A 27,834-nucleotide genomic window follows, 5' to 3' on the forward strand; every position below is an offset into this window, starting at 1 on the left:
CAGAAAGAAAGAAAGAAAGAAAGAAAGAAAGAAAGAAAGAAAGAAGAATTATACTTACCCTTTCTGTTGGCTCAGGCTCCTCGGTGCAGCTTCCCGGGCAGTAGAGAAGAAGGAGGAGGGAGGTGAAGGAGGGAGCCGCAGCAGCGCTGTGTTACTGGTGGAGGCGCTGCTGCTGCTGCCCCTCTGCTTCCCTATAGGCTGTTCTCAGAGACAGCCTATAGTGAAGCAGAGGAGCAGCAGCAGCAGCGCCTCCACCAGTAACAAAGCGCTGCTGCGGCTCTCTCCTTCACTGAGAGACTGTGACCTGTTTGTATATGAGGGAGGGAGGGACGGACCCTCCTCCCTCCTTCGTGTGCGGGTGGCCAGAATCGTTCCTTATGACGGGCGGGTCACAGGAGCGCTGGTGTGCGGCTGCGGCATGACATACAATGAGTCATTGTGACTCATTCATGTAATGCCGGCCGGCGGCTGTGGGCCCTTGAGTGCGGCGGGGCCCCAGTGCAATGCACTGCCTGCCCCGCCAGTAGTTCCGCCCCTGCTGGGGGCAAATACCTGGCACTGTGGGGGAATATCTGGCACTGGGGAAAGCAGGCACTGAGGGGGCATATGTGGCACTGTGGGGGAATATCTGGCACTGGGGGCATATACCTGGCACTCTGGGGGAATATCTGGCACTGGGGGCATATGTGGCACTGGGGGGGGTATATTTGGCACTGGGGGCATGTACCTGGCACTGGGGGCATATGTGGCACTGGGAGCACGGCCCTACCAACAAGCACTACCCCCTAGCAACGAACATGACACGCAGTGCATGAAACCCCTGGCAACGAGCATGACACCCTGAGCATGAAAATCCCTGGCACCGTGCATGGAACCAAGAGCATGAAACCCCTGGCAACGAGCAGGTAATTTAAAAGTAATTAGAAGCCTTACTGTAGAACTTAATGTGTAATGGGCATTACCATGTGTGGCATAATGTATCATGGACATTGCGGTGTATGTCATAATGTGTCAGGCATTACGGTGTGTTGTATACTATATCACGATCATTGTGGTATGTGGTATAATGTCTCAGGGTCATTGCGGTGTGTGTCATAATGTGTCACAGACATTGTATGTGCTATAATGTATCAGGGGCATTGCAGTGTGTAGCATAATGTATAACGGGCATTGCGATTCCTGTCATAATGTGTCACAGGCATTACGGTGTGTGGCATAATGTGTCGGGGGCATTACAGTGTGTGCATATTGTGTCATGGGCATTATTGTGTGTGGCATAATGTCTAAGGGCCATTGCAGTATGTGGCAACATGTATACTGGGCATTACTATAAGGAGGAAAAATGACAAATAATGTAAGGGGCATGAATCAGGATTATTTTTCTTTCCTGTGGTGGCTAACGTCTGGGCGTGCAGGTTGCAAAACTGGGGTATAAGGTAGACTTTTCCTGCAATGCCACGCCCCTTGATGTGAAGCCACGCCCATTTCAACTAAGCCACACACCCTTTTTGGCGGCACGCGCATATTTGTCCCTTTACTACTGCCAATTATGGGGGGGGGGGGGGCGCCAAAGATTTTTTTGGACTGTGGGAGAAAAATTTCTAGTTACGCCACTGCACTGCAGTACTTGCTTCTCACACAGAGAGGGTAGGTGGCAGAGGCATAAGTTAATTCATATCCCCCCCCCCCTTTTCCCACTCGGCCCAGTTCAGGTATACACACAAAGCCACATATACACGCATACACACACTTACATATAGAAAAATACACACCCAGCCACATTTACACACAGCCATATACACACACACACACACACACACACACACACACGCACGCACACACATTATACCACTTATACACACATAGCCACACATATACACATAGCCACATATCTACATACTCACAGTCACACATACGCAGCCACATTTACACATACACACACACACACACACACACACACACACACACATACACACACACTGTCCCCACACTGACTCTCTCCACCATAAAGTTCCATCTTCTCACCAGTTGACGGGCAGCTGTGGTGTCAGCATGTGGGGGCCGGAGCCGGTTAGCTGTGCTGTGAAACGGGAGCCGGCCATCCGTGGTCCGGAAAACTGAGCTGGGCAGCTGCGCTGTCATGGGGGCGGGAGACGAACAGCCGTGGGGTGTCATGCGGGAGCCAAGCGGCCGGGGGTGTCAAGCTGAGCATCGGCGCTGTCTGGGGAGCCGGGCAGCTGCAATGTGCGGCGGGAGCCGGCCAGCCGTGGTCTGGAAGATGGAGCTGGGCAGATGCGCTGTCAGAGGGGCGGGAGCCGGGCGTGTCATTCGGAACCCGGGCAGCAGCACTGTCACAGGAGGCAATGGAGAAGGTGCCCCCTTCACTGCTGGAGCCCGGCGGCAACCGACTCCATTGCCTCCCGGACTACCACCACTAGGAGGTGGTACTTTTTACCCACTGCCCCACCCTCCCGTTGTGCAAACGCTCGGGAAAGAGGCAGTTGCAGAAGCAGCCAGTCCTCTCCCTACATGCCTTCCAACCCCTGAGACTTTTGGGAGAGGCAATCTAGCTTTCTATTGGTCAGCAGCAGCCCTCTTTGTGGGGGAGCCATCTTTTAATCCTTCCTGCTGCTTATATGGTGTTTAGTGCAATAGAAGCAAAGGGTCAACAATGGTAAAGGATAGGATAATGAAGGAAAAGTGAAGTAAGAAAGTGGACACAATAGGAATGCCCTATATAGGCAAATGCAAATTTGCTTGATACATCAACTTTGTCAGGCGTTTTCATATTATAGTGTATGTATTATTATTCCTTTGTTTTTTTTCCATTTGTATTCCATAATATGTGATAACATGGATCCAATTTTTTATTTATTTTTATAGTCTTTACTAGGTGGGAAATGTACTAAGCCTTAGAGACTGATAAAGTAGAGAGAGATAAAATACCAGCCAGTCAGCTCCATACTTCCATGTTACAGACCATGGGGCAGATGTATTAAGCCTGGAGAAGGGATAAAGCAGTGATAAAAAAGTGATAAGTGGAAGGTGATAACGCACCAGCCAGTCAGCTCCTAACTGCACTCCTGCAGAACATTGCACTCAAATAACTGCTTGTGAATATATACTTGTCTAGTTTTATTGTAAATGAGAGCTGCAGATCATCACTACTGATTGCACTGAAATAGTAAATCGCAAATTGGGTGATAAGAATTATAGCATTGCTCTAGGCATAAGGCATCTGCTTTTATATTAGATTGTGCACATGATGGGTTGCTATTGATAAATTGGAATATTATCTCCTGAGTATAGGCATGAGGGCATGACTGTGATAAATCTCAGTTGGTTGGTTTGTTAGTTTTTTTTCTTAAAACTGTTTTATTACTAGTCATTGCTGGGGGAGGGTTCATTGGAGTTTGGATGTAATCAGTGTATTCACATGCTTGGTCCATTACTTAAAGAGCATTAGGAAGGCTTAGGCCGTAGGCTTGTGGGCCATTACTTCAAAGGACATTATTCAAAGGATAACTACAAGTTTAAAAATAATTTCGACGTTACACCGACGTTAAACCAAAGGAAAACAGAAGAACAACAATCATTCCACAATCTGGGCCACTAAAGGACAGCTTTCAAACAAATGTGAGTCCAGTTCCTCTACACATCAAACTACTCCAGCCTGAGTAACCCATTCTTATAACTTAAATCTGTGATAGGAACGCTGCAAGACCTTTCCACTTCATCCGCAACTACACAAATTTATGTCTATAGCTTACCAAAACCAACTGAATTCTCACCTGTACCAATATTATCTGTCTCTTTACACTCTGAAAAGACATCCACAAACTGCTCACTACAGCTCTCTCTTATGCAAACTCATGTATGTTTTTTTATGCAATGATTGGCTTGTAATTGGCATTGCATGTGTGGGGAAGTTGCACAGTGAAACATAGTTTATTATTGCATGCTCTCTGGTGTTTATCTCCTTTGATCATTTGGTCATTGTGGTCAGATGTACTATATATTTACATTTAGGGAGGTGTATTCATGGTGTAAAGGACACAGTGTGATTCCTGATTAGTAAAAAAAAAAAATATATCAAACACTGAGCAACATCCCCAAACAGGTAATTTCAACTTAAACTTGTCATTTATTTTGTACAGTCTGGACATGGCTACTAATAACAAATGCACAGACAAAATTCTTAAAACTATGTGTGCAAATGCAAGGAGCTTAGGAGACAAAATTCCAGAGCTAATTGCGATAATGACAAGGGATAACCTGGATTTTGTGGCAATTACAGAGTCATGGTGCAATGAAAATCATGACTGGGACATAGCTATACCAGGATACAATTTATTTAGGAAGGATATAATATGAAGAATAGGAGGAGGGGTAGCAATGTATGTGAAAATGCTACTTTAATACAAAATGTTGAAGACAAAACTGAGGCCCTTTGGGTCACCATAAAAACTGGGGAGAAGGATGTTATTTGCATTGGGGTGATCTATAGACCACCAGGCCAGGGGCAGGATTTGGACAGGAACCTATTGTTGGACATCACTAAAATGGCTTTAAAGGGAGAAGTCATAATCATGGGAGACTTTAATTTACCTTATGTAAATTGGGATGGGTCTTTTGCAAGTTCAGCTACAAGTGGCAAATGTCTACATTCCTTACAGGGAGCATCTCTCAAGCAATTGGTGACAGAGCCCACTCGCAAAGATTCAATATTAGATTTAATTCTTACAAATGGTGATAGGATATCCAACATATATGTGGGTGAGCACCTGGGATCCAGTGATCATCAAGCAGTATGGTTTAGTATAAAGACAGGATCCAACTCCTGTCACACAAAAACAAAGGTGTTGGATTTTAGAAATGCTGACTTTGCAAAAATGGGGAGATGTTTAAGTGATTCATTGGCGGACTGGTGGAACTTGGAAGGAGTGCAGGAGAGGTGGGAAAAACTGAAAAGTGCAATACTAAGTGTAACTGATCTTTGTATCAAAAGAGTTAGGAAAATCACCAGGAAAAGGAAGCCAGTGTGGTTCACAAACGAAGTATCAACTAGTGTGAAAGCAAAAAAGATGGCTTTTAGGAAATACAAACAGACTCAAAATAATAATGACAAAGAGGTGTACCTGGGCAGACGGAAGGATGCTAAGAAAGTGACAAGACATGCAAAGGCAGAAGCTGAGGAGAAAATGGCCCAGTCAGTATATAAAGGGGGCAAAACTTTTTTTTAAGTATATAAGTGAAAGGAGAAAATCAAATGGAGGAATAATAAGACTTAAGACAGAGAGTGAGCATTTGGTGGGGGGTGACAAGGCAATAGCAGATCACCTAAATAATTATTTTTGCTCAGTATTTACTACAGAAGAAGGGATGGGGCCACAGTTAAGTTGCAAGGACATTCATAAAAATAAGGTAGATGAAAGTACATTTACAGAGGAGAAGGTCCTAACAGAACTTTCACAACTAGAAGTGGATAAATCAATGAGACCAGATGGGATACACCCAAGGATACTCAAAGAGCTAAAAGATGTGCTGGTTACACCTTTAACAGAATTATTTAACCAGTCACTAAATACAGGTGCTATTCCAGAGGACTGGAAAAGAGCAAATGTAGTTCCACTGCACAAAAGTGGAAGCAAGGAAGAAGCAAGTAACTACAGACCAGTAAGCCTTACATCAGTAGTAGGGAAAGTAATGGAAAAACTATTAAAAGAAAGAGTTGTGGAATATCTTAAATCAAACCACTTACAGGATCCAAAACAGCATGGATTTACTGGTGGGAGATCATGCCAAACAAATCTTATTGACTTTTTTGACTGTGTGACGAAAATAACAGATCAAGGGGGAGCTGTAGATGTAGCATATCTAGACTTTAGTAAGGCATTTGACACTGTCCCACATCACAGACTGCTAAATAAACTTGAAAGCGTGGGGGTGGATTATAAAACAGTTAAATGGATAAGAACCTGGTTGCAGGATAGGAAACAGTCAGTTGTAGTTAATGGAGTGCAATCTATGGAGGAAAATGTTACCAGTGAAGTACCCCAGGGATCTGTACTTGGTCCAGTTCTCTTTAATATCTTTGTTGGTGACATTGCAGATGGTACTGAAGGGAAGGTATGCCTTTTTGCAGATGATACAAAGATATGCAACAGGGTAGACACACCGGGAGGGGTAAAACAAATGATTGATGACCTAGGTAGGCTTGAGAAATGGTCAAGAACATGGCAACTACAGTTTAATGCTAAAAAATGCAAAATCATGCACTTGGGTCTCAAAAACCCAAAGGCTAAATATAGTATCAAAGGTACTATAATGGAAACTACTGAGGAGGAAAGGGATTTAGGAGTCACTATTTCAAGTGACTTGAAGGCAGGAAAGCAATGCAACAAAGCAATGAGAAAGGCAAGTCAGATACTTGGTTGCATAGGCAGAGGAATCAGTAGTAGGAAAAAATAAGTAATAATGCCACTGTATAGGTCATTGGTGCGGCCCCATCTGGAATACTGTGTCCAGTTCTGGAGACCATATCTCCAGAAGGATATCAATACATTAGAGAGTGTACAAAGAGGGGCAACTAAAATGGTGCATGGCCTACATCACAAAACGTACCCGGAAAGGCTAAAAGATCTTAACATGTATAGTTTGGAGGAGAGAAGGGAAAGGGGGGACATGATAGAAACTTTCAAATATATCAAGGGTCTTAACAAAGTTCAGGAGGGAAACATTCTTCAAAGGAAGAGAAACATTAGAACTCGAGGACATACACTGAGACTCGTGGGGGGGGTTCAGGGGAAATTTAAGGAAAAAATACTTTACAGAAAGGGTAGTGGATAAGTGTAATAGTCTCCCATCAGAGGTGGTAGAGGCTAAGACTGTAGAGCAATTTAAACATGCTTGGGATAGGCATATGAATATCCTTACAAAGAATTAAGGTTCCAAAAGGGTTGAGATTGCCTAAAGCAGGGGTGGGGAAGCCGTTTGGTCCGGCCCACCAGCTTGTGTCAGTGAGACACGCTGCCGCTCAGTCCGGCGGCAGCATGTCTCAGCTGTCAGAACAGGGAGGAGAGCGCAGCTGTCGAGCGGGAGCGGCGGCGTGTAGTACTTCAAACCAGCCGCCGGTCCGTGAGCCAATCAAAGCTCGCGGACCGGCAGCCAATCAGGAGCCGCGGCTGCCGGTCCGCGAGCTCTGATTGGCTCTCGAACCGGCGGCTGGTTTGAAGTACTACACGCCGCCGCTCCCACCCGACAGCCGCGCTCTCCTCCGTGTCCCACGGTAAGCAGCACGGAGGGGAGGGGGGAGGGCATCTGTATACCTCGCACTGTGGGGGCATCTGTATACCTGGCACTGTGGGGGCATCTGTATACCTAGCACTGTGGGGGGCATTTGTATACCTGGCACTGTGGGGGCATCTGTATACCTGGCACTGTGGGGGCATCTGTATACCTGGCACTGTGGGAGGCATTTGTATACCTGGCACTGTGGGGGCATCTGTATACCTGGCACTGTGGGGGGCATTTGTATACCTGGCACTGTGGGGGCATCTGTATAACTGGCACTGTGAGGGGCATTTGTATACCTGGCACTGTGGGGGCATCTGTATACCTGGCACTGTGGGGGCATCTGTATACCTGGCACTGTGGGGGCATCTGTATACCTGGCACTGTGGGGACATCTGTATACCTGGCACTGTGAGGGACATTTGTATACCTGGCACTGTGGGGGCATCTGTATACCTGGCACTGTGGGGACATCTGTATACCTGGCACTGTGAGGGGCATTTGTATACCTGGCACTGTGAGGGGCATTTGTATACCTGGCACTGTGGGGGCAATTGTGGATCTGGCACTGTGGGGGCAATTGTGGATCTGGCACCGCACTATTGGGGGCATATGTGTATCACGTCCCATTTTAACTGGCCACACCCATTTTTTTGGCGCGTGCTTCCGGCGCGCACACACAGTACCTCTAAGGGGCAGACCTACTGGGGGGCAGGGTCATTTTTTAAGTTGAGAATTTTTGTATGGCCCCCGAAGGATTTTATAAATATCCAAATGGCCCTCGGTAGAAAAAAGGTTCCCCACCCCTGGCCTAAAGGATTAAAAAAAAAAAAGGGGCAGACTAGATGGGCCAAGTGGTTCTTATCTGCCGTCAAATTCTATGTTTCTAACTGTCATTTTTTAAACCCGTAATGATTGGTTGATGTGTTATCATCTTTCACTTATCACTGCTTTTTCACTTCTCCAGGCTTAATACATCTGCCCCTGTGTTTGAAAAATTACAGTTAGGAGCTGATTGGTTGGTACTCTGACAAGATAGCTGGAATAGTGTTTGAAGAAAGGTATATTTGCCCCAGGTTTCTAACCTATGTATTTTAACAACCCAGGAATATGTTGAGCTGGCTAAAGGATCCTGGGGTTTTGTATAGAGAGTGAAGGCAGGCTCCATCCATTAGGCCCAGTTTGAGTCTTAAGGCCTGGAGGCCAGGGGCTATCTAGTTAGCTCGGATAAGCCGGCGCGCGACGTGACTTATTGGGGATTTTGTTTCGCCTGCCTCAGGCAAGCGAAACCAAATCCCCGGAAACAACTACGTTTTCATGCGAAAACTGGGCTGTTTCTACCGAAAAACACACAGGTTTCAGTGAACCTGTGTGTTTTTCAGGAGGTCAGCTTTTTTTTTACGGAGCGATCAATATTGAATAGCCTGTAAAAAAAATTTGGCAAAACATCGGGAAAAAGTCAGAAAAACGTCAGTTTTTAGGACCCGAAGTTAATTCATGTAATTGGATATCCCGCTCTGTGAGAGAAAACCTGGTACTGAAAACAATTGAGCTATGTTCAGTGAAACTTCTTGTGCTTCTGTAGTGTTTGTCAGGACTGACATATGTTTAGTCTGTGCCAGACAGCAAGGTATTTATTTTGATGCGCCCGGTCTCTGGGACTGCAGGGCAAGGTCTCCCTTGTAAAACCACCTGTATACAGTGCTGTGACTTTACAAACACTTGAGTATTCTACATGTCTTTATACAGGCAGTGTTAGTTAAGAAAAAGTGTACCTATTATAGTATATATTGTACCAGTATTTTGATATATACCTCCGGTTTAGGACCGTGTTGTGTTATACATATATCTGTACATATACTAGTTCAGTGCAGTTTTATTGTCATAATAATTATCTGCATTGCCTGTGACTGTGTGTGCCTGTATCTGCTGTGTGGTTTCACTTTCAGTGTTTCCCAGATATATATATATATATATATATATATATCACTATATTCTGTACCCTAGGGGACTAGGTGCGTCAGGGTCATAAATATAGTGCGTCACAGTATTTACCCAGTACGTGTATTATACTGTGTACTCAGTCACATAATACCGGATTTAATCACTGGTGTTGTGTACTCTGTCTACAGTCACATACTAACAGATTTATTCGCAGATATTGTACTCTGTCTGGCTTTATCGTACTAAGTCGCTCTGTTGTTGCATTTGTGTACAATGTCTAACAAGAAGGCAGTAAGTCTGTGGACACTCCTGCATCATGCAGAGCATGCGCCAAAGATTTACCAAAGGGGGAAGCCGCTGACACTGTTAGAGGCGGAGAAATGCGTAAGAGGCCTCCTATATCATCCGTCCGGTACCGGTCTGAACTTATATCCACCTGCAGGCATCTACACTATTGTTTGGACACTCCAGATATGGCACCTCTAATGGGATAAAAAGCACCAGGAGCCGGGAGGAACCATTACACTGGACTGAAGGATCAAGCATAGATCCATTAAGCAGGTGACAAAAAGGCAGCGTTGCTACATTGATGTTGACTGATAATTGTTTTAAAGCCAATGCAATATAAGGATCAGCATGTTATACTAACTAACATTGTTGTAAGGCTTGATACAACTAACCAAGTAGCTACTATCAGCGGCAACAATTAACACCTTGCAAAGGACTATATACTACCCCTGTGGTGGCCAACGCGTGGCTCTAGAGCCACATGCGGCTCTTTCTTTATTCAAATGTGGCTCCCAACACTCAAAGTCACGTGACCACAAGAGATCTGTAACCCGCTGCACTCCAGCCAGACATGCAGCAGCACTACGTAGACTGAGAACTGAGGGAGCCAAATACACATGGGGGAGCTGGCTGGAGTGACACAGGCGGGTGCTGGCTGGAGGGACACAGGCGGGTGCTGGCTGGAGTGACACAGGCGGGTGCTGGCTGGAGTGACACAGGCGGGTGCTGGCTGGAGGGACACAGGCGGGTGCTGGCTGGAGGGACACAGGTGGGTGCTGGCTGGAGTGACACAGGTGGGTGCTGGCTGGAGGGACACAGGCGGGTGCTGGCTGGAGTGACAGGTGGGTGCTGGCTGGAGTGACACAGGAGGGTGCTGGCTGGAGTGACACAGGTGGGTGCTGGCTGGAGTGACACAGGAGGGTGCTGGCTGGAGTGACACAGGCGGGTGCTGGCTGGAGTGACACAGGCGGGTGCTGGCTGGAGTGACACAGGCGGGTGCTGGCTGGAGTGACACAGGCGGGTGCTGGCTGGAGGGACACAGGCGGGTGCTGGCTGGAGGGACACAGGCGGGTGCTGGCTGGAGTGACACAGGCGGGTGCTGGCTGGAGTGACACATGGGGGTGCTGGCTGGAGTGACACAGGCGGGTGCTGGCTGGAGTGACACAGGCGGGTGCTGGCTGGAGTGACACAGGAGGGTGCTGGCTGGAGTGACACAGGTGGGTGCTGGCTGGAGGGACACAGGCGGGTGCTGGCTGGAGGGACACAGGCGGGTGCTGGCTGGAGTGACACAGGCGGGTGCTGGCTGGAGTGACACATGGGGGTGCTGGCTGGAGTGACACAGGCGGGTGCTGGCTGGAGTGACACAGGCGGGTGCTGGCTGGAGTGACACAGGAGGGTGCTGGCTGGAGTGACACAGGTGGGTGCTGGCTGGAGGGACACAGGCGGGTGCTGGCTGGAGGGACACAGGCGGGTGCTGGCTGGAGTGACACAGGTGGGTGCTGGCTGGAGTGACACAGGAGGGTGCTGGCTGGAGTGACACAGGTGGGTGCTGGCTGGAGGGACGCTGGAGGGACACAGGCGGGTGCTGGCTGGAGTGACACAGGCGGGTGCTGGCTGGAGTGACACAGGCGGGTGCTGGCTGGAGTGACACAGGCGGGTGCTGGCTGGAATGACACATGTGGGAACTGAAGTATATTATGTGAATCTGGCTTTCCAATATATTTTATCCGAATCTGGCTTTTTCAATTATTTGATATAGAAGTGTCATTTTCATTGTATTTTATGTTGGATCTGGCTTTTTCAATGTATTTTATACCAGGGGCGTGGCCTAGCAGGCACAAGGTCACACCCCATTTTTGCAAGTGCGCCTTCGGCTCGAAATCGGCTCATTGATGTACCTAACAAGATTTCTTGGCTCTTTGTCTCTGACTGGTTGGCCACCCCTGTACTACCCTAACAAGTCTAGAGACTAACTAATTAGCTAAGTTTGGAAATCTTGCTTATTAATATCACCGCTGATGTTTGGAACTAATTGCCTTTTGAATTATTGCAATTCTCTGCAGGACTGACCGGCACTTGTGATGAGATTTGTTAATTGTGTAATTGTTTTTAATTTTTTTATTGTGAAAATAAAAGAGCACACCTTTTTATAAGCGCTGTTATTTGTGTATATACTGTGTTTCTTTAAGGGTTGAGTACTCTCCCTTTTTAACAGCTGCTAATAAATTTGTGTGGACTTTTTTAGCATTTAATATATGCGCACGAATTCTGTTTAGCGAGGAGCGCAATGACGGGGCAGGCCTCCCCCTAGGGGACCCCAGGGTGGGAGGCCGACTTCTGCAGTTCATCCAGGTCTGGTTAAAGACCACATCAGATGCATGGGTGCGGGAAATTGTCTCTCATGGGACCGCAGTCTCCTTCAAGAGACGTCCCCCTCGCCAGCTTTGCACCATGCTTATCCCTTCGGATCTGTTAAAGGCTCAAGCTCTACAAAAGGTTGTGGGTTCCTTCCTGAATACAAGAGTGGTAGTGCCGGTTCCTCTGGCCCAGAGAGGCAGAGGTTACTACTCGACCCTGTTTCTAGTTCTGAAGCCCAATGGGTGTTTCCAGCCTATACTCAACCTCAAATCACTGAACAAGTTTGTGAGAGTGTCCAAGTTCCGTATGGAAACATTGCGCTCAATTGTACTGGCTATGGAACCTGGAGACTATATGTTATCACTGGATATACAGAATGAGTACCTGCATATACCTAATGCCATGTCACATCAGTAGTATCTGCGGTTTGCTATTGGCAACCTCCAGTATCAGTTCCAGGCTCTACCATTTAGACTGGCTATGGCTCCTTGGATCTTCACCAAGGTCATGGCCGTAATGACGGCCCATCTCCGTCACCAGGAAGTCAGGATCCTGCCGTATCTGGATGACTTGCTGATTCTGGCAAACTCCCACGATGTCCTCCTCAGTCATCTGCAACTGACGGTAAGCTTCCTACAAGCCCACGGGTGGCTCATCAATTGGAAGAAATCCTTGCTGGTCCCAGCTCAGAGCATGGTGCACCTGGGGGCACTCCTGGACTCACACAGTCAATAACGTTTATTGTCTTCAGAAAAAGTCCTGGGACTTCAAGACAGGATAACATGCTTCCTTTGTCGCCCCAGAGTGTCGATACACTCGGCAAACAAGTACTTGGCCTGATGTTGTCGGCATTCGACATGGTAGAGTATGCTCAATTTCATTCTTACCCTCTGCAGAGGTAAATCCTTTCCAAGTGGGACGGCCTACCTCATCGGATCAGATCTCACATGATCACTTTGACTCTGAAGGTTCGCCTGTCGCTGACCTGGTGGCTACAGGACCAGCAATTGAGCACAGGCCGTCCCTTCTGGATCCCCGACTGGGTCCTGTTGACGACGGATGCCAGTCTGAGGGGATGGGTGCGGTTTTAGAGCAACACTCATCTCAGGGTCGCTGGGCCAAGAAGGAGTCACTCCTCCCAATAAACATCCAGGAGTTGTGGGCGGTATTCAAGGCCTCTGGTACAGAACAGGCCGGTTCAAGTACGGTCAAACAATGCCACTACGGTGGCATACATAAACCATCAAGGCGGCACTCAAAGCCGCATGGCTATGATGGAAGTGTCAAAAATCCTCTGTTGGGCGGAATGCCCTGCAAAAGTCTCCATTTGAACCTCTTGAGACAGTGGACCTTAAATGGGTGGATGACAGGACTTAGGCGCATTGTCCTGTCATCCACCCTTTCTAATATTTCATTGTGAAAGGGCAGTTCTTAGAACTCGCCCAGGTTATTTACCTAAGGTGGTGTCATCTTTTCACCTTAACCAAGAGATTGTGGTTCTGGCCTTTATCTCTTCTGATTTGTCCTCCAAAGAGCAGTCTTTGGATGTGGTACAGGGTCTCCGTATATATGTGGAGAGGCCTACCTCTATCAGGAGGTCAGACTCCCTCTTTGTCTTGTTTGGTTTTCACAAACGTGGCTGGCCTGCGAATATGCAAACCTTGGCCAGATGGAGTAGAATGGTGATTGCACAAGCTTATGTGCAGGCTGGTCTCCCAGCTCCTGCTGCTATTAATGCCCATTCTACTCGGACTGTTGGACCTTCTTGGGTGGCTCGCCGTGGCGCATCTGCAGAACAATTGTGCAAGGGGGCTACGTGGTCCTCTGTGAACACGTTTATTGGGTTCTATGCCTTTGATACTTCTGCCTCCCAGGATGCTTCCTTTGGACGCCGGGTTCTCATACCCGCTAAGGCGCGCCCCCTCCCTTGAGGAACTGCTTTAATGTTTCCCTGTGGAATCCAATGTATCCTGCTGCAGAAAAGGAGAGTTATGGTAGACTTACCATTGTTAACTCTCTTTCTGCGAGGTACATTGGGTTCCACAGGGTGTCCATCCTGACGCACCTAGCTTCTATGGGTTTGTATGGCATTAGCCGCTGGTCCCTTCTCCTGTCATGAAAATGTGGTTCTATGTGATTAACATTTATCTTCTCTCTTACCTGCTCCTACATTGGACTGGTTAACAAAACTGAGCTCACAGTGCCTGGAGGCGGGGTTATAGAGGAGGCCCCAATGCATCCTGGGACAGCCTAAAGCTTTAGCCTGTTGGTGCCTCTGGATAAAGATCCACTCTACACCCTGATGTTTCCCTGTAGAACCCAATGTACCTCGCAGAAAGAGAGTTAACAATGCTATGTCTACCATAACTCTCCTTTTTTAACCTTTGGATTTTTGATACAAAATTTTGAAGTGCATGATTTTGCATTTTTTTGGTAGTAAACTGTAATTGCCACACTTTTGACCAATCCTCTAGTCTACCTAGATTATCAATAATGTGTTTTACCCTTCCTAGTTTGCCTACCTTGTTGCATACCTTCATGTCATCTGCAAAAAAGTATACTTTCCCTTCAATACCATTTGCAATGGCATTGATAAAGATATTAAGAAGCATTGATCCAGTGGCTTTGCAGGAAAAGACTAACTTATACCCCAGTTTTGCAACCTGCATGCCCGGGCATTGGCCACCACAGGAGAAAAAAATCCTGATTCATGCCCCTTACATTATTTGTAATTTTTCCTCCTTATATTAAAACCCAAGAGACATTATGCCACACATCTTAATGCCCGTGACACATTATGTCACACACCATAATGCCCCTTACACATTATGCCAGACATCTTAATGCCCGTGACACATTATGTCACACACCATAATGCCCCTTACACATTATGCCACACACCGTAATGCCCATTACACAATATGCCAAACACTATAATGCCACTGACACATTATGCCACACACCGCAATGCCCCTTACACATTATGACACACTGCAATGTCCATGATACATTATGACACACACCGCAATGCCCATGATACATTATGCCACACACCACAATGCCCTGACACATGCCACACACCACAATGCCTGTGATACATTATGCCACACACCACAATGCCGGACACATTATACCACACACCGCAATGTCCGTGACACATTATACCACACACCGCAATGCCTGTGATACATTATGACACACACTATAATGCCTGTGACACATTATGCCACACACCACAATACCGGTGATACATTACGCCACACACCGCAATGCCCATTGCAAATTATGCCCCACAGTAAGGCTTCCAGTTACTTTTAAATGACCTTCTCGTTGCCAGGGATATCATGCTCTGGGTTCCATGCTTGTTGCTAGCTGTTTCTTGCCCTGGGTTTCATGCTCATTGCCAGGGGTCTCATCCTCTGGGCGTTATGCTCATTGCCAGGGGTGTAATGCTCATTACCACGAATGTAATGCTCATTGCCAGAAGTTTGCTGTGGGTGTAATGCTCGTTGCCAGAGGTGTAATGCTCTTGGTGTCATGCTTGTTGCCAGGGGTGTAATGCATTTGGTGTCACGTTCATTTCCAGGGGTGTAATGCTCATTGGCACCAGCGCATAACACTCACACCACTTCTGGGGTAAAGCTGTAGCGCCGTGCCCCCTGTCAGACGCTAGAGGTCAAGTATAACCTCTAGCATCTGTCTCCTCCAAGGCAGCGGCCATTTTAGGAGGGATATTTAGCAGATTTACATGCGGACAGGTGGTCCGCATGCGAATCTGCTTAAACAGCAGTGGTGCTCCCCAAGCCTGGCGCCTCCAAGCTTCCGCCCGTGCACTGGTCCAAGTACAGATCCCTGGGGTACTACACTGGTAACATTTCCCTCCTGTGAATACACTCCATTTATTATAACTCTGGGGGTAATTCAGACCTGATCGATAGGGTGCATTTTTTGCATCCCTGCAATCAGGTAGTCGTCGCCTACAGGGGGAGGGTATGGTGTGTGTGCAGGTGTGCGTTTGCTTTTGCTGCAGAGCTGCACAAACATAAGTTTGTGCAGTCTCTGCACTGCCCCAGACTTTCTCAGCCGCTGCGTGATCGGGGCCGGAGCTGACGCCAGAAACCCTCCCTCCGAACGCCGGGTCCCTCCTGCGTTTTCCCGGACACTCCTTGAAAACTGCCAGTTGCCACCCACAAACGGTCTCTCCCTGTCAATCCCCTTGCGATCGCCGGTGTGTTCGAAATTTTCGCACCATCCCGTCGCTGACCGGCGATCCCCATTGCTGCGGTCCGTCACACCTGCGCATTGCTGTGCATACACATGCCCCTCTGTTTTCTATCCTGCAACCAAGATCTTATCCATTCAACCATCCGAGGGCGGTATCCTATTAGGTGTGGTGAGTTACTGCACAGTAATAACGGGCTTTTTTAGCCTGATAACACTATAGGGCTATAGAATTACAGCACGTTTTTACCATGCGGTAACTCATCCATTATCAGCCAGTAACACATGGGATCCGTGATAACATTGCAGACCCATGTGTTTACGTCCAATAACGGGTCTCCTGGGGCTGCTTATCAGGCTTCAGCATGGCATGCGAAACAGAATCCCTGATAAATGATGACTTATTACCAGGCTAATAGGATAGCCCCGGGGGAGATCCTTTAGCTGAGGTACCGTATTTGCCGGCGTATAAGACGACTTTTTCCCCCTGAAAAACATGCCTCCAAGCGGGGGGTCATCTTATACGCCGGGGGTCGTCTTATACGCCTGGCATACATATAGCGAGGGGCGTCACTGCCCCTGGTGACACCCGGTGCGGGAAGTCGCGAAACAGGGGCGTGACCTAGCATAAGGGGGCGTGGCCTCACGGGCGGACCCCCGTTTTCAGCAATCCAGGGGGTTAAGAAGATGTTGGCTGCCCCCCCCCCCCCCCCCCCCGTGGAGTGCCTTTATCTCACCTGTGTCCGGTGAGTGTACGGTGAGTGTACGGTGAGTGTACGGCGCTACCGGCGGGTGAAGCTGTGCTCTGGCAAGTCTCTCTCGAATGCAGTGCCGGCTCCTACACAGGGACAGGAGCCAGGTGCTGCACGTATTGTTACAGTGCAGCACCCGGCTCATGTCACTGAGCAGGAGCCGACATTTTGGTGTCACCCCTCGGCGGGTGACACCCGCCCCCACGTTGACGCCACTGCATATAGCTGCCCCAAGGGTTACACTTTTATACATTTCATACACTCTCCTCGGCCCCCCCCCCCATTCTTATGCATACCTTGATACTCCAAATCTCTTATAAAAGACATGTCAGTGCTGCCGCTGTCCTCCCTGCCTAACTGCCTGTCACATTCAGCAGTCACATTCAGTGTGTGGAAGGTGTGCGGAAGAGGGGGTAGTCTTATATGGCGAGTACATAACAAACTCTATATTTTGAGTGGAAATGTTGGGGGGTCGTCTTATACGCCCAGTCGTCTTATACGCCGGCAAATACGCTAACTCACCGCAGCTAATAGGATACCGCCCTTATTATCCAATGCTTTCATGTTTATTTAGATGTCTGCGATGTGGGATAGTGTCAAAAGCCTTACTAAAGTCTAGATAAGCTATATCTAACTATATGACTATAAGCAGTGACATGTCATTTTAATAATTAATAAATACTGAAAAAGCATTGCATGTGTGCTTGAAATGAATTATCATATTGAGTAATGTTAAAAAAAGAGTAAGACGTTTTTGGAACATTATAATCAATAAGCCACTTACTTATTAAAATAATAAGTACATTTTGATATATAAGATCTAGAAATTAAATCTTAAATAGATACATTTTTGAATAAAAAATAAATAAATATTATTATTATTATTATTAATGCATAAAAATCCTCGACAAGTTCAAATCTGCCTTGCTATACCATTAATAAGTCACTATTATACCTCTAGTAGAATTTGCTGGTTCTCGCCTTACCCCTTATACAGTACCTCTCAGTTTAATGAACTATCTATATCCATTATTTGATGTTACATAAATTGAGACTTTGCTGTAATTAGTGGGGATATTGGCCCTCATTCAGCTTCATTAGCAGTTTTGCAATCTTATAAAATCGCATACACGGCCCGTCCAGCACAGGGCAAGGCCACCCAGCATGCACATAGCCGGCAGTGTAATTGCCATCACATCTCTGTTTTGTGGAAGCTTCAGTAGGCAGGCTGCGAAGGCAGGAGCACGGAAGCCATTTTTCGGGTTGAAGCGTTATGTGTGACGTCACGTAGCCGCCCCGAACGCTGCATCGCCACCCTGTACCGCCCCGCAGACGCCTCTGCCTGTCAATCAGGCAGAGGTGTCCGCATAACTGAGATACGATCTCATCTCCCCAGGCCCGCGCATTTTGCAGTGCGGGTCTCGCACGTGCACACTACAGCGGGCTCGGGGAGAATGCGAACGCATCTCAGATGCGTTTGATACTGAATACCCCCCATTATCTGCTAAATATTTTAACAGTGGGTGGCTTTGCTATTATCGTCATATACTTAGACCCAACAGGCAATGCTTACATAACTTACATAAGGATTTTAGTGATTGTTATTAAATATTGAACTTTGAACTTAGGGGGTAATTCAGACCTGAAGTTTCATGAAAAACTGCTCCAAATCCTTTAATTGCCATTTTTTTTAGTAATCCGTATCACATTCCCCATACTTTAATGGGGAATGTGATGTGGCCGTATTTACAAAAAAAAACTATTTTTTTTTAAATAATGCAGTGTGCCCTGTGATAATCTCACCAGCTCAGGCTGGCGAGATCACAGGGCAGTACTGCGATGTACACCCTTTGCCCAGCTTTCTCTGCCCCCTGGCAGAGAAAGCTGTGCGGGGACCGGGCTCCAGTGATCAGCTCCGTATGTCCGATGGACACACAAGCTGATCACAGTGTACAAAAAAAGAAAAAAAAAGGTTAAACCCCCCCCCCCCCCCCCCCCCCAAACATACCAGCTCCGGTGAGTGTTGCTCCCCCATATGCTGCGCTGTGACCCCGGTGCAGTAAAGTGATACAGCAAAACGGCAGCTCACTTTACAGCACCATGGGTCACAGCTCAGAAGAAGGACCCGGCCCGACAGCGCTCACCGGAGCAGCGCAGGGACAGAACTTGACCGCAAGTTCTGTCCCTGCATGCGATAATTGATACATCCATGAGATGTACTCAATTGTTGCAGTGCGAGTTTGGTCGAGTTTATCACCTGTCATCCTCATCATCAGATGGGGATGGTGATAAACAGACCTCTTAACCTTTGCTACTGTATGTATTTCAGCTTTCTTCCTATTTAATGCCATCTTTGCATTTATTTATTTATTTATTGAATGATGTCTGGCCATCTTCTGTTGGCATATAAACACAAATGACCCAGGAACTACTATTTAACAAGCTGCTCTATCTGGTGTCCCATTCTTATTCTTGCAATTTCCCTTTCTATGTGACGCTACCACTTCCCACAACAACAAAAACTTAAGCCCCAATTCTTCTAATGTAAGCATTAAAGTGGAACTCCACCCAGAAGTAAACTGATTGTGGTTGTAAAATTCAGTCATACCTAACTAGATTAAAAGAGCAATTGTTCTTGAGATTTAAGAGATTATCACATCTTGACACCTGCTAAAGGGTAAATTATCCATCCTCATTTTCAGTGAGTAATACATACATGCCGACTATTAAAAAAGCATTTCACAGAGATTGTGAAACCAACACCTATGAACGCGGCGTTATAGTGGAAATGTACTGCTGCGTCTGAGCATTGCTGCTCATTAAGATCTAGTTGTTGGCGAAAAGACAATGATACTATACATTTCAAGGCCTGTTCATGTACTGTGTTCTACTCACCTGTTATTGCATATAAGTGATAAGTGGCCACGAGAAACCTTATTTGAAAATGCGTGTATCCATAGGGATCATGGTGCCTTATAACTAATGCAGGCAAGCAACACTTATGTCTTATCTCATTTGAAAAACATAATAATAATAAATATATATATATATATATATATATATATATATATATATATATATGACCCCCCCAAGCACATAATAGCTATATAATGAGGGTAAGGTGATATTAAGGAGATTGCTAGACTCTTCAGGGAGTCAGGGAGATTGCTGCTATGTCAAGGGATTGCCCACCTCATTTCTGGATACTGGAACAATGTTATGTCTTTGTTGGGTGATCTCACTACCTCGCTAACTTCAAAGGACCCCTTGTATGTATTGTTATGCACACCGATTCCAGGGGTTCCCCCCCCCCCCCCCCCCCCACACACACACACACACACACACACACACACACACACACACACACCTGCTTACCTGTTACCTACTTGGCTGTTGTATAGCAAACCGAAGACAAATTCCTAGTATACGTAAGTATACCTGGCCAATAAAGCTGATTCTGATTCTGATTTAATAAGCTCTGTGGACACTTTTTCAATGCTGCCAAATAGTTAATTGCCCTATATTGTAAGCAGTCTGCTGCACCCTCCATTACTGCTCTAATAAACAGGGTTGGGTACACTGCTTCCTTGGAGTACATTACTGCTCTTCTACCTGATAAAATAAAATAGCTAAGTTCCATGAAGTCTGGGGCTGGGCCCTCGTGGTTCTCTCATTTTAATTGTACCCTGCCTGGACTTGGCAGATTCTCACTTTTGACTCTGTGAATTGTTCTATTATGACAGATAGTCTTTTGCGCTGTCACCTTACTTTTGTATATGTGATACTGAAGATACTTTATTGCCTGGTGAAACTTTCCTTTCCCCTCCTTCCTCCCCCTGATGTCCCCTTTATTATTATTATTCTTATAAAATATTGTTGTTTGCAGATAATGGGGGACATGTACTAAGCAGTGATAAAAGTGAAGAAGTGAGCCAGTGGAGAAGCTGCTCATGGCAACCAATCAGCTGCTCTGTATATGTTTATAGTATGCAAATTATAAATGTTACGTCAGTGCTGATTGGTTGCCATGGGCAACTTCTCCACTGGCCCACTTTTATCACTTCGTTCTTAGTACATGTCCCCCTATATCTTAAAAAAAGCAACTTATAGGTAGTTTGTTAATTTTCAGTAAGGACCATAGTGCTCTCCTTGATATTATGGTTTGAGTAATTTCAGGTCATTGTGTAATACTATTGTTAAACTATTTGCATATTGCTCTTGTGACTAGCCGTTTTATATTTATTGGCTTTTACTACATTTGATTTGCTGATTGTAAAAAAAATTTTTCTATGCCTACTACCTTGATAAATAAAGAGATCAAAAAAAAAGTTCTACAGCATAACATTTTGCAATGTCTTCCTACCTAGGGTGGTCTGAAAGCTGTAATCTGGACAGATGCATTCCAGATAGTAATTATGGTGGCAGGTTTCGTAGCTGTCATCATAAGAGGTATAGTGGTGCAGGGTGGAATCCAGTCTATCCTCAATGATGCCTATTATGGAGAGAGATTGAATTTTTGGGAGTAAGTATTCTATCCCCCAGTATGTTTTATTGCTTACATTGTGTTCATTCATTGATCTTACCCCTTATCTGGAAGTCACTTGTCCCAAAACCTTTGAAAACATAAAAGCAAAATGTTACTATAGCCAAATGACAGTCACCCCAATATACAGAAGATCCAAAGTCCCAAACATTTCAGATAATAGATCCTCCATTGAGGAGACATTCAAAAATTAGGGGACTGGTTTTCACTGTGCTAGAATAGTCTAAATTAGATGGCGATCATCTGAATAATATGAAATACAGTGGACCAAATTGCTATTGGGAACTTTGTTCATTTTAGATGTACGGTGTGCTTGCTATGCATAGATGTAAAATGTAAATGATTGTTTGTCCAACAAAAGCCATAGGCGCCGCACTGTGAAAGTCTTGGAATCTAGCCTCAATGAGAAGTAACATATTTTGTAATAATATTTAACATATTATTGAATTATAAACTTACTTATCTTTTAATATTGATTTTAACATAAAGGGGGGAACTCATCCTATGGTCCTCTATAGATTACATGTTATTTGGTGTATAAAGTGTACAACGTTTATGTTACATGAAAGCCTTTACTTTCCAGTGGGCAGCAGGGAGTAGATATGCTCGATGATACTACTTATGTGTGTGTAGTACATATCTCACCTTACATGATCCTATACCGCTTCTTTTCTATTTTCTGCAGCTTTGATCCAAATCCACTTAGAAGACACACATTTTGGACAATTGTGATTGGTGGAACATTTTTGTGGACGGGAATCTATGGGGTTAACCAGACTCAAGTGCAAAGATATATAGCTTGTAAGACCAGATTTCAAGCAAAATTGTGAGTTGCATTAGTTAAGTGGTTTAGTGGTTTTAGATTCCAAAACATTCTCATGCATTTGGAAAAGCCAACTTTGCCCTCAAGTCATTTAATGAATTCCTTTGTCCAACTTTATTTCATTAATGTTTCACAATAAGAACAAGTTGGTTGAATGGATTAAGAAGAAAAGACAGAACAGACTTGCTAGCTATGTTGAAGTATTACTGCCATAAGAGGTTGTGGATATATCGGGCCCCATAACATAGAATCGTTCTCTGTAATAGAGAGGTATTTATCAAAGCATGAAGAGATATAACGTGGAGAGATATAGAGCACTAACCAATCAGCTTCTAACAGTCCTTTTACAGGCTGAGTTTCAAAAATGAGGAGCGAGTGCTCAGGATTGAGCAAGAAGGAGTTTAAACACTTAGACCTATGATGTATTGCAGTCACTAGGCGGGGAGTGTGAGGGTTATGTTTTTCATGGTCTGTTTTCATAGGTCCAATGAGGGAGCTGTGAGGGAGTATAGTGGGCGGGGCTATAGCATCCATTTTCCTGTGTATGAGATAGAGCTCTGTCTCTTTGAGTTTTTGTTTCCCCTCTCTTTCCTATTTTCCCCTTTTTTGTCAATCCTGGTGCATTAGCGAGACAGAACGGCTGTCCAGTGGCTATGTCAGGGGCATGATTAATTTGGGTGCGTGCTCTAGCAATGCATAGGTCAGCTGGTTTCACTCTCTATGAGATTAGCAGCAATGGCTGTCTGGCCGTGCTGTGCTTGGCATTGTTAGGGGGTTGGAGCCTGGTAAAGTATACTTGCTCTACAAGGCAATTGGCCATGCAAGTATTACAATAGCAAACATTGAGCACTTGGTAAGTTGTTACCCACTGGACATTTGCCTTTCCACTATTATTCAGTAGGTTATTTCGATTGCCTTTTCTTTTTTCTTTTTGGTGTTAATTAATAAGGGATTGACCAGTTTTAAATGCAACAGTGTCTTCATTTTAGGTAAGTGTAAGTAAGTTGTTAGGTTAAGTTTTAAGGTGTGCAATACAGCATCTGACGATAAGTAGTTTGACAGGAGCTAATTGGTTAGTGCTTTTTTCTGCAGCAGGGTACATTGTGTTCCACAGGGAAACATCGGGGTGTATAGTGGATCTTGATCCTGAGGCAACAACAGGCTAAAGCTTTAGACTGTCCCAGGACGCATTGGGGCCTCCCCTATAAACCCCGCCTCCAGGCACTGTGAGCTCAGTTTCGAGTTGGTGCCTGCAGCAGCAGGTCACATAACAGGGGGGCTGCACGTGGCAGCCCTGAAAAGCTTTCTAAGAAGACTTCAAGGGCCGCAGCGCTGATATGTCAGTGTGACATTCTGTGCTGCGGCTCCATCACCTCCCATGCGGCGTAGCATACTCCCATGGCCTGTTCCCACGCAGGTACTTACGGCGGAGATGCTCCGGCTTTAGGCACACGGTCGCAGTCGCTCTCCTGGTTCGCGTGGCTGCTACGGGGAGTAGGTAAGAGTGTCCCCCAGGCGGAACCTGTCATTAAGTTGCATTCCTGACGCGGTCTAGGGAGACACTGTCACCGAGCAGGGACCTCACTAGACCACCAGGGCATAGGAGTACAGGTCGAGTTTACTAACGCCCATTTTAATTAGACTCCATAGTCCCAGGCGGTGAGGACCAGCATAGGGGGAGCTGGCGCTTAACCTGTGTCCCCTCCCCCAGTCCAGGGCGCCATCTATTGCAGATTTTCCCGCCCTGGGGCTGCCTCACACTCTCCCTCACTCCCTGACTGAGACGCTGGGCGCCATCTTCTAAGCATAGCTGCGGCTGGTCTCTGGAACTGCAGGGCAAGGTCTCCCTTGTAAAGCCGCCTGTATACAGTGCTATGACTTTGCAAACACTTGAGTATTCTACATATCTTTATACAGACAGCATTAGTTAAGATAGAGTGTACCGATTACAGTATATATTGTACGTGTATTCCGATATATACCTCCAGTCTAGGACCGTACTGTGCTTTATATATATATATATATATATATATATATATTTACATACCCTAGCAGAATTTGTGATTTTCTGGCCATTTGTCAGAGAATATGAATGATAACTCACAAACTTTTCTTTCATTTATGGTTAGTGGTTGGGTGATGCCATTTATTGTCAAACAACTGTTTTTACTCTTTTTAAATAATAATGACAACAGAAACTACCCAAATGACCCTAATCAAAAGTTTACATACCCTGGATATTTTGGCCTGATAACATGCACACAAGTTGACACAAACAGGTTTGAATGGCTACTAAAGGTAACCATCCTCACCTGTGATCTGTTTGCTTGTAATCAGTGTGTGTGTATAAAAGGTCAGTGAGTTTCTGGACTCCTGAAAGACCCTTGCATCTTTCATCCAGTGCTGCACTGACGTGTCTGGATTCTGAGTGATGGGGAAAGCAAAAGGACTGTCAAAGGATCTGCGGGAAAAGGTAATTGAACTGTATAAAACAGGAAAGGGATATAAAAAGATATCCAAGCAATTGAGAATGCCAATCAGCAGTGTTCAAACTCTAATTAAGAAGTGGAAAATGAGGGATTCCGTGGAAACCAAATCATGGTCAGGTAGACCAACAAAAATTTTAGCCACAACTGCTAGGAAAATTGTTCGGGATGCAAAGAAAAATCCACAAATAACTTCTGCTGAAATACAGGACTCTCTGAAAAAAAGTGATGTGGTTGTTTCAAGATGCACAATAAGGAGGCATTTGAAGAAAAATGGGCTGCATGGTCGAGTCGCCAGAAGAAAGCCATTACTACGCAAATGCCACAAAGCATCCCGCTTACAATACTCCAAACAGCACAGAGACAAGCCTCAAAACTTCTGGAACAAAGTCATTTGGAGTGATGAGACCAAAATTTAACTTTTTGGCCACAACCATAAACGTTACATTTGGAGAGGAGTCAACAAGGCCTATGATGAAAGGTACACCATTCCTACTGTGAAACACAGAGGTGGATCGCTGATGTTTTGGGGATGTGTGAGCTACAAAGGCACTGTAAACCTGGTCAAAACTGATGGCAAGATGAATGGAAAATTTGCACTCATCAGCCCAGAAGCTGAGCATGGGACGTACTTGGACGTTCCCACATGACAATGATCCAAAACACAAGGCCAAGTCGACCTGTCATTGGCTACAGCAGAATAAAGTGAAGGTTCTGGAGTGGCCATCTCAGTCTCCTGACCTTAATATCATTGAGCCACTCTGGGGAGATCTCAAACGTGCAGTTCATGCAAGACAGACCAATAATTTACAGGAACTGGAGGCTTTTTGCCAAGAAGAATGGGTAGCTTTACCATCTGAGAAAATAAAGAACCTCATCCACAACTACCACAAAAGACTTCAAGCTGTCATTGATGTTAAAGGGGGCAATACACGGTATTTATTAAGAACTGGGGTATGTAAACTTTTGATCAGGGTCATTTGGGTAGTTTCTGTTGTCATTATGATTTAAAAAGAGTAAATACAGTTGTTTGACAATAAATGGCTTCACCCAATCACTAACCATAAATGAAAGAAAAGTTTGTGAGTTATCATTCATATTCTCTGACAAACGGCAAGAAAATCACAAATTCTGCTAGGGTATGTAAACTCATGAGCACAACTGTATATATATATATATATATATATATATATATGTGTGTGTGTGCATATACTAGTCCAGTGCAGTTTTATTGTCATAATAATTATCTGCATTGCCTGTGATAATGTCGATATTACCTTAAAACACAAAGCTATACCTTAAAACACACTTTTACCATGGAGCCGCTGCGGCCGATGAACTTAGTACACACGTTACGTACCTTATACGCTATTTGCGTAATGAGTCTCGTACCATGTACGGACTCTGCGTACAAACGCCGCATTGAGGGTTCAAAGTACACGCAGCGCGTACGCACCCAATTAATACACCTTAAAACCTTATACAGTTATTCAATGTAATACACTTTAAACCCTAGAAAGGAAATGAGGACACAACACCGATTTGTAATTAATCTCTGGGCTCCGACACCACAGAGTGATATATCTGAAAGGGGGTTTAACAATACATATTATGCACTACAATACAACAGAGTAAATGGCTACAGTCAATGTACATACGTGAGAATATTCGCATGCGCTTCCCGGTCCGGTCCTCCGCTATTCAGGTTGAAAGCGTTGAGAGTCTTGTGTGTGGCCGGGCAGCAGCAGGCTTTATTTATACAATACTTCCAAAAGCAATACAATGGATACTGTAATCCCTTTGTCCATTGGACACAGGGATGCATCTTTACAGTACAGGAGAGGTCATAGGTTGATTTGAAAAGGTGGGCGATGTCTTTCTTAACTGCTCTTGTGGGTGGTCTCCTCTGGATTCCCGCCGCATACATAATATACAGTAAATACAGTTTATATCTATATTCTACTTCTGCACATAACTAACAACAGGAACATGCGATCTTCCTCAGACCAACACCGGAATGTTTCCCTTAAAATACCCTACAGCTGGATACCAAACGCCACCTTATAACCTTAGTTTGTCCCCTCCTATCATGTAAAGACGAATCCCCTTGATCTGGAATCATTTAAACTGTTGATACTTTCAGATGTGGTGCAGGGGGACTATGTGTACAATGTGCACTATTTGTATTAAATATGTAATGTTTTGATAGCCCTCTATGCCCCCACAAACTCCGCCGTAAATACCCATATCACGCGCAGGAACGCGGGAGCGATCATACGCAAATTGCGGATATGTGCACACACGGCGGAACAAATGCACGCGCAGCGGGCATGTGTGTGTGGTTAGTACGTGATGTGTGTACTGCAATATTTTTCGACATTGACACCTGTGACTGTGTGTGCCTGTATTTGCTGTATGTTTTCCCTTTCAGTGTTTCCCAGATATATCCATCACTATATTCTGTACCCTAAGGGACTAGGTGCTTCTAGGTCATATATATAGTGTGTCACAGTATACATAATACCAGATTTATTTGCAGGTGTTGTGTACTGTGTATTTAGTCACATACTAACGGATTTATTCGCAGGTATTGTACTCTGTCTGGCTTTATCGTACTAAGTCGCTCTGTTGTTGCATTTGTGTACAATGTCTAACAAGAAGAGCAGTAAGTCTGTGGACGCTCCTGCATCATGCAGAGCATGCGCCAAAGATTTACCAGAGGGGGAAGCTTTGTATGATGGTCTGTGTATTGTATGTCATACATCTCCCAGTCAGTCAGCAGCTCCTGTAACCAATCAGGAGCCACCCAGGACTGCATTCACAAACCTACTAGGTACTCTGGTGGAACACATTAAGCCCCCTATGGGACCATCTATGCCACTATGCCATAAATTGTCCCTATGGTTAATCCGCCATGGGCGGAAAATGTGTCTAACCAGTTGCAGCAATTAAATCAATCCTTAGTCAGACAAAACTCTACTAAAGGTCACTCCCATGTCTCTGGGTCATCTAAGCGGGCTGCTTTCTCCTCACAATCCACAAATCTCTCAGATGTTTCATCTGAAGAGGAGGGGGAGCATACTGTCCTGTTGATGAGGATTCCACTACTGTGGCTAAGAAAATTGA

The 27,834-nt window shown here is 45.4% G+C and overlaps 1 protein-coding gene and 1 long non-coding RNA gene across 2 annotated transcripts in view; one reads left to right on the top strand and one right to left on the bottom strand.

Annotated features, from left to right (window-relative positions):
* The window catches only part of LOC134932951 (sodium-coupled monocarboxylate transporter 1-like), a 168,688-nt gene that overhangs the window by 31,273 nt on the left and 109,581 nt on the right, over positions 1-27,834 (top strand). Inside the window, exons 5-6 of the mRNA XM_063927828.1 lie at positions 21,224-21,378; positions 22,085-22,225. Coding sequence (XP_063783898.1) covers positions 21,224-21,378; positions 22,085-22,225 — 296 coding nt within the window. The remainder of the gene's footprint in view (positions 1-21,223; positions 21,379-22,084; positions 22,226-27,834) is intronic.
* The window catches only part of LOC134932952 (uncharacterized), an 88,354-nt gene continuing 81,757 nt past the window's right edge, over positions 21,238-27,834 (bottom strand). The window contains exons 2-3 of the long non-coding RNA XR_010179541.1: positions 21,440-21,469; positions 21,238-21,348 (exon numbers count right to left, since the gene is read on the bottom strand). This is a non-coding gene — a long non-coding RNA (uncharacterized LOC134932952). The remainder of the gene's footprint in view (positions 21,349-21,439; positions 21,470-27,834) is intronic.

Source organism: Pseudophryne corroboree, chromosome 6 (assembly GCF_028390025.1).
Source record: "Pseudophryne corroboree isolate aPseCor3 chromosome 6, aPseCor3.hap2, whole genome shotgun sequence".
Classification (NCBI taxonomy): domain Eukaryota; kingdom Metazoa; phylum Chordata; class Amphibia; order Anura; family Myobatrachidae; genus Pseudophryne; species Pseudophryne corroboree.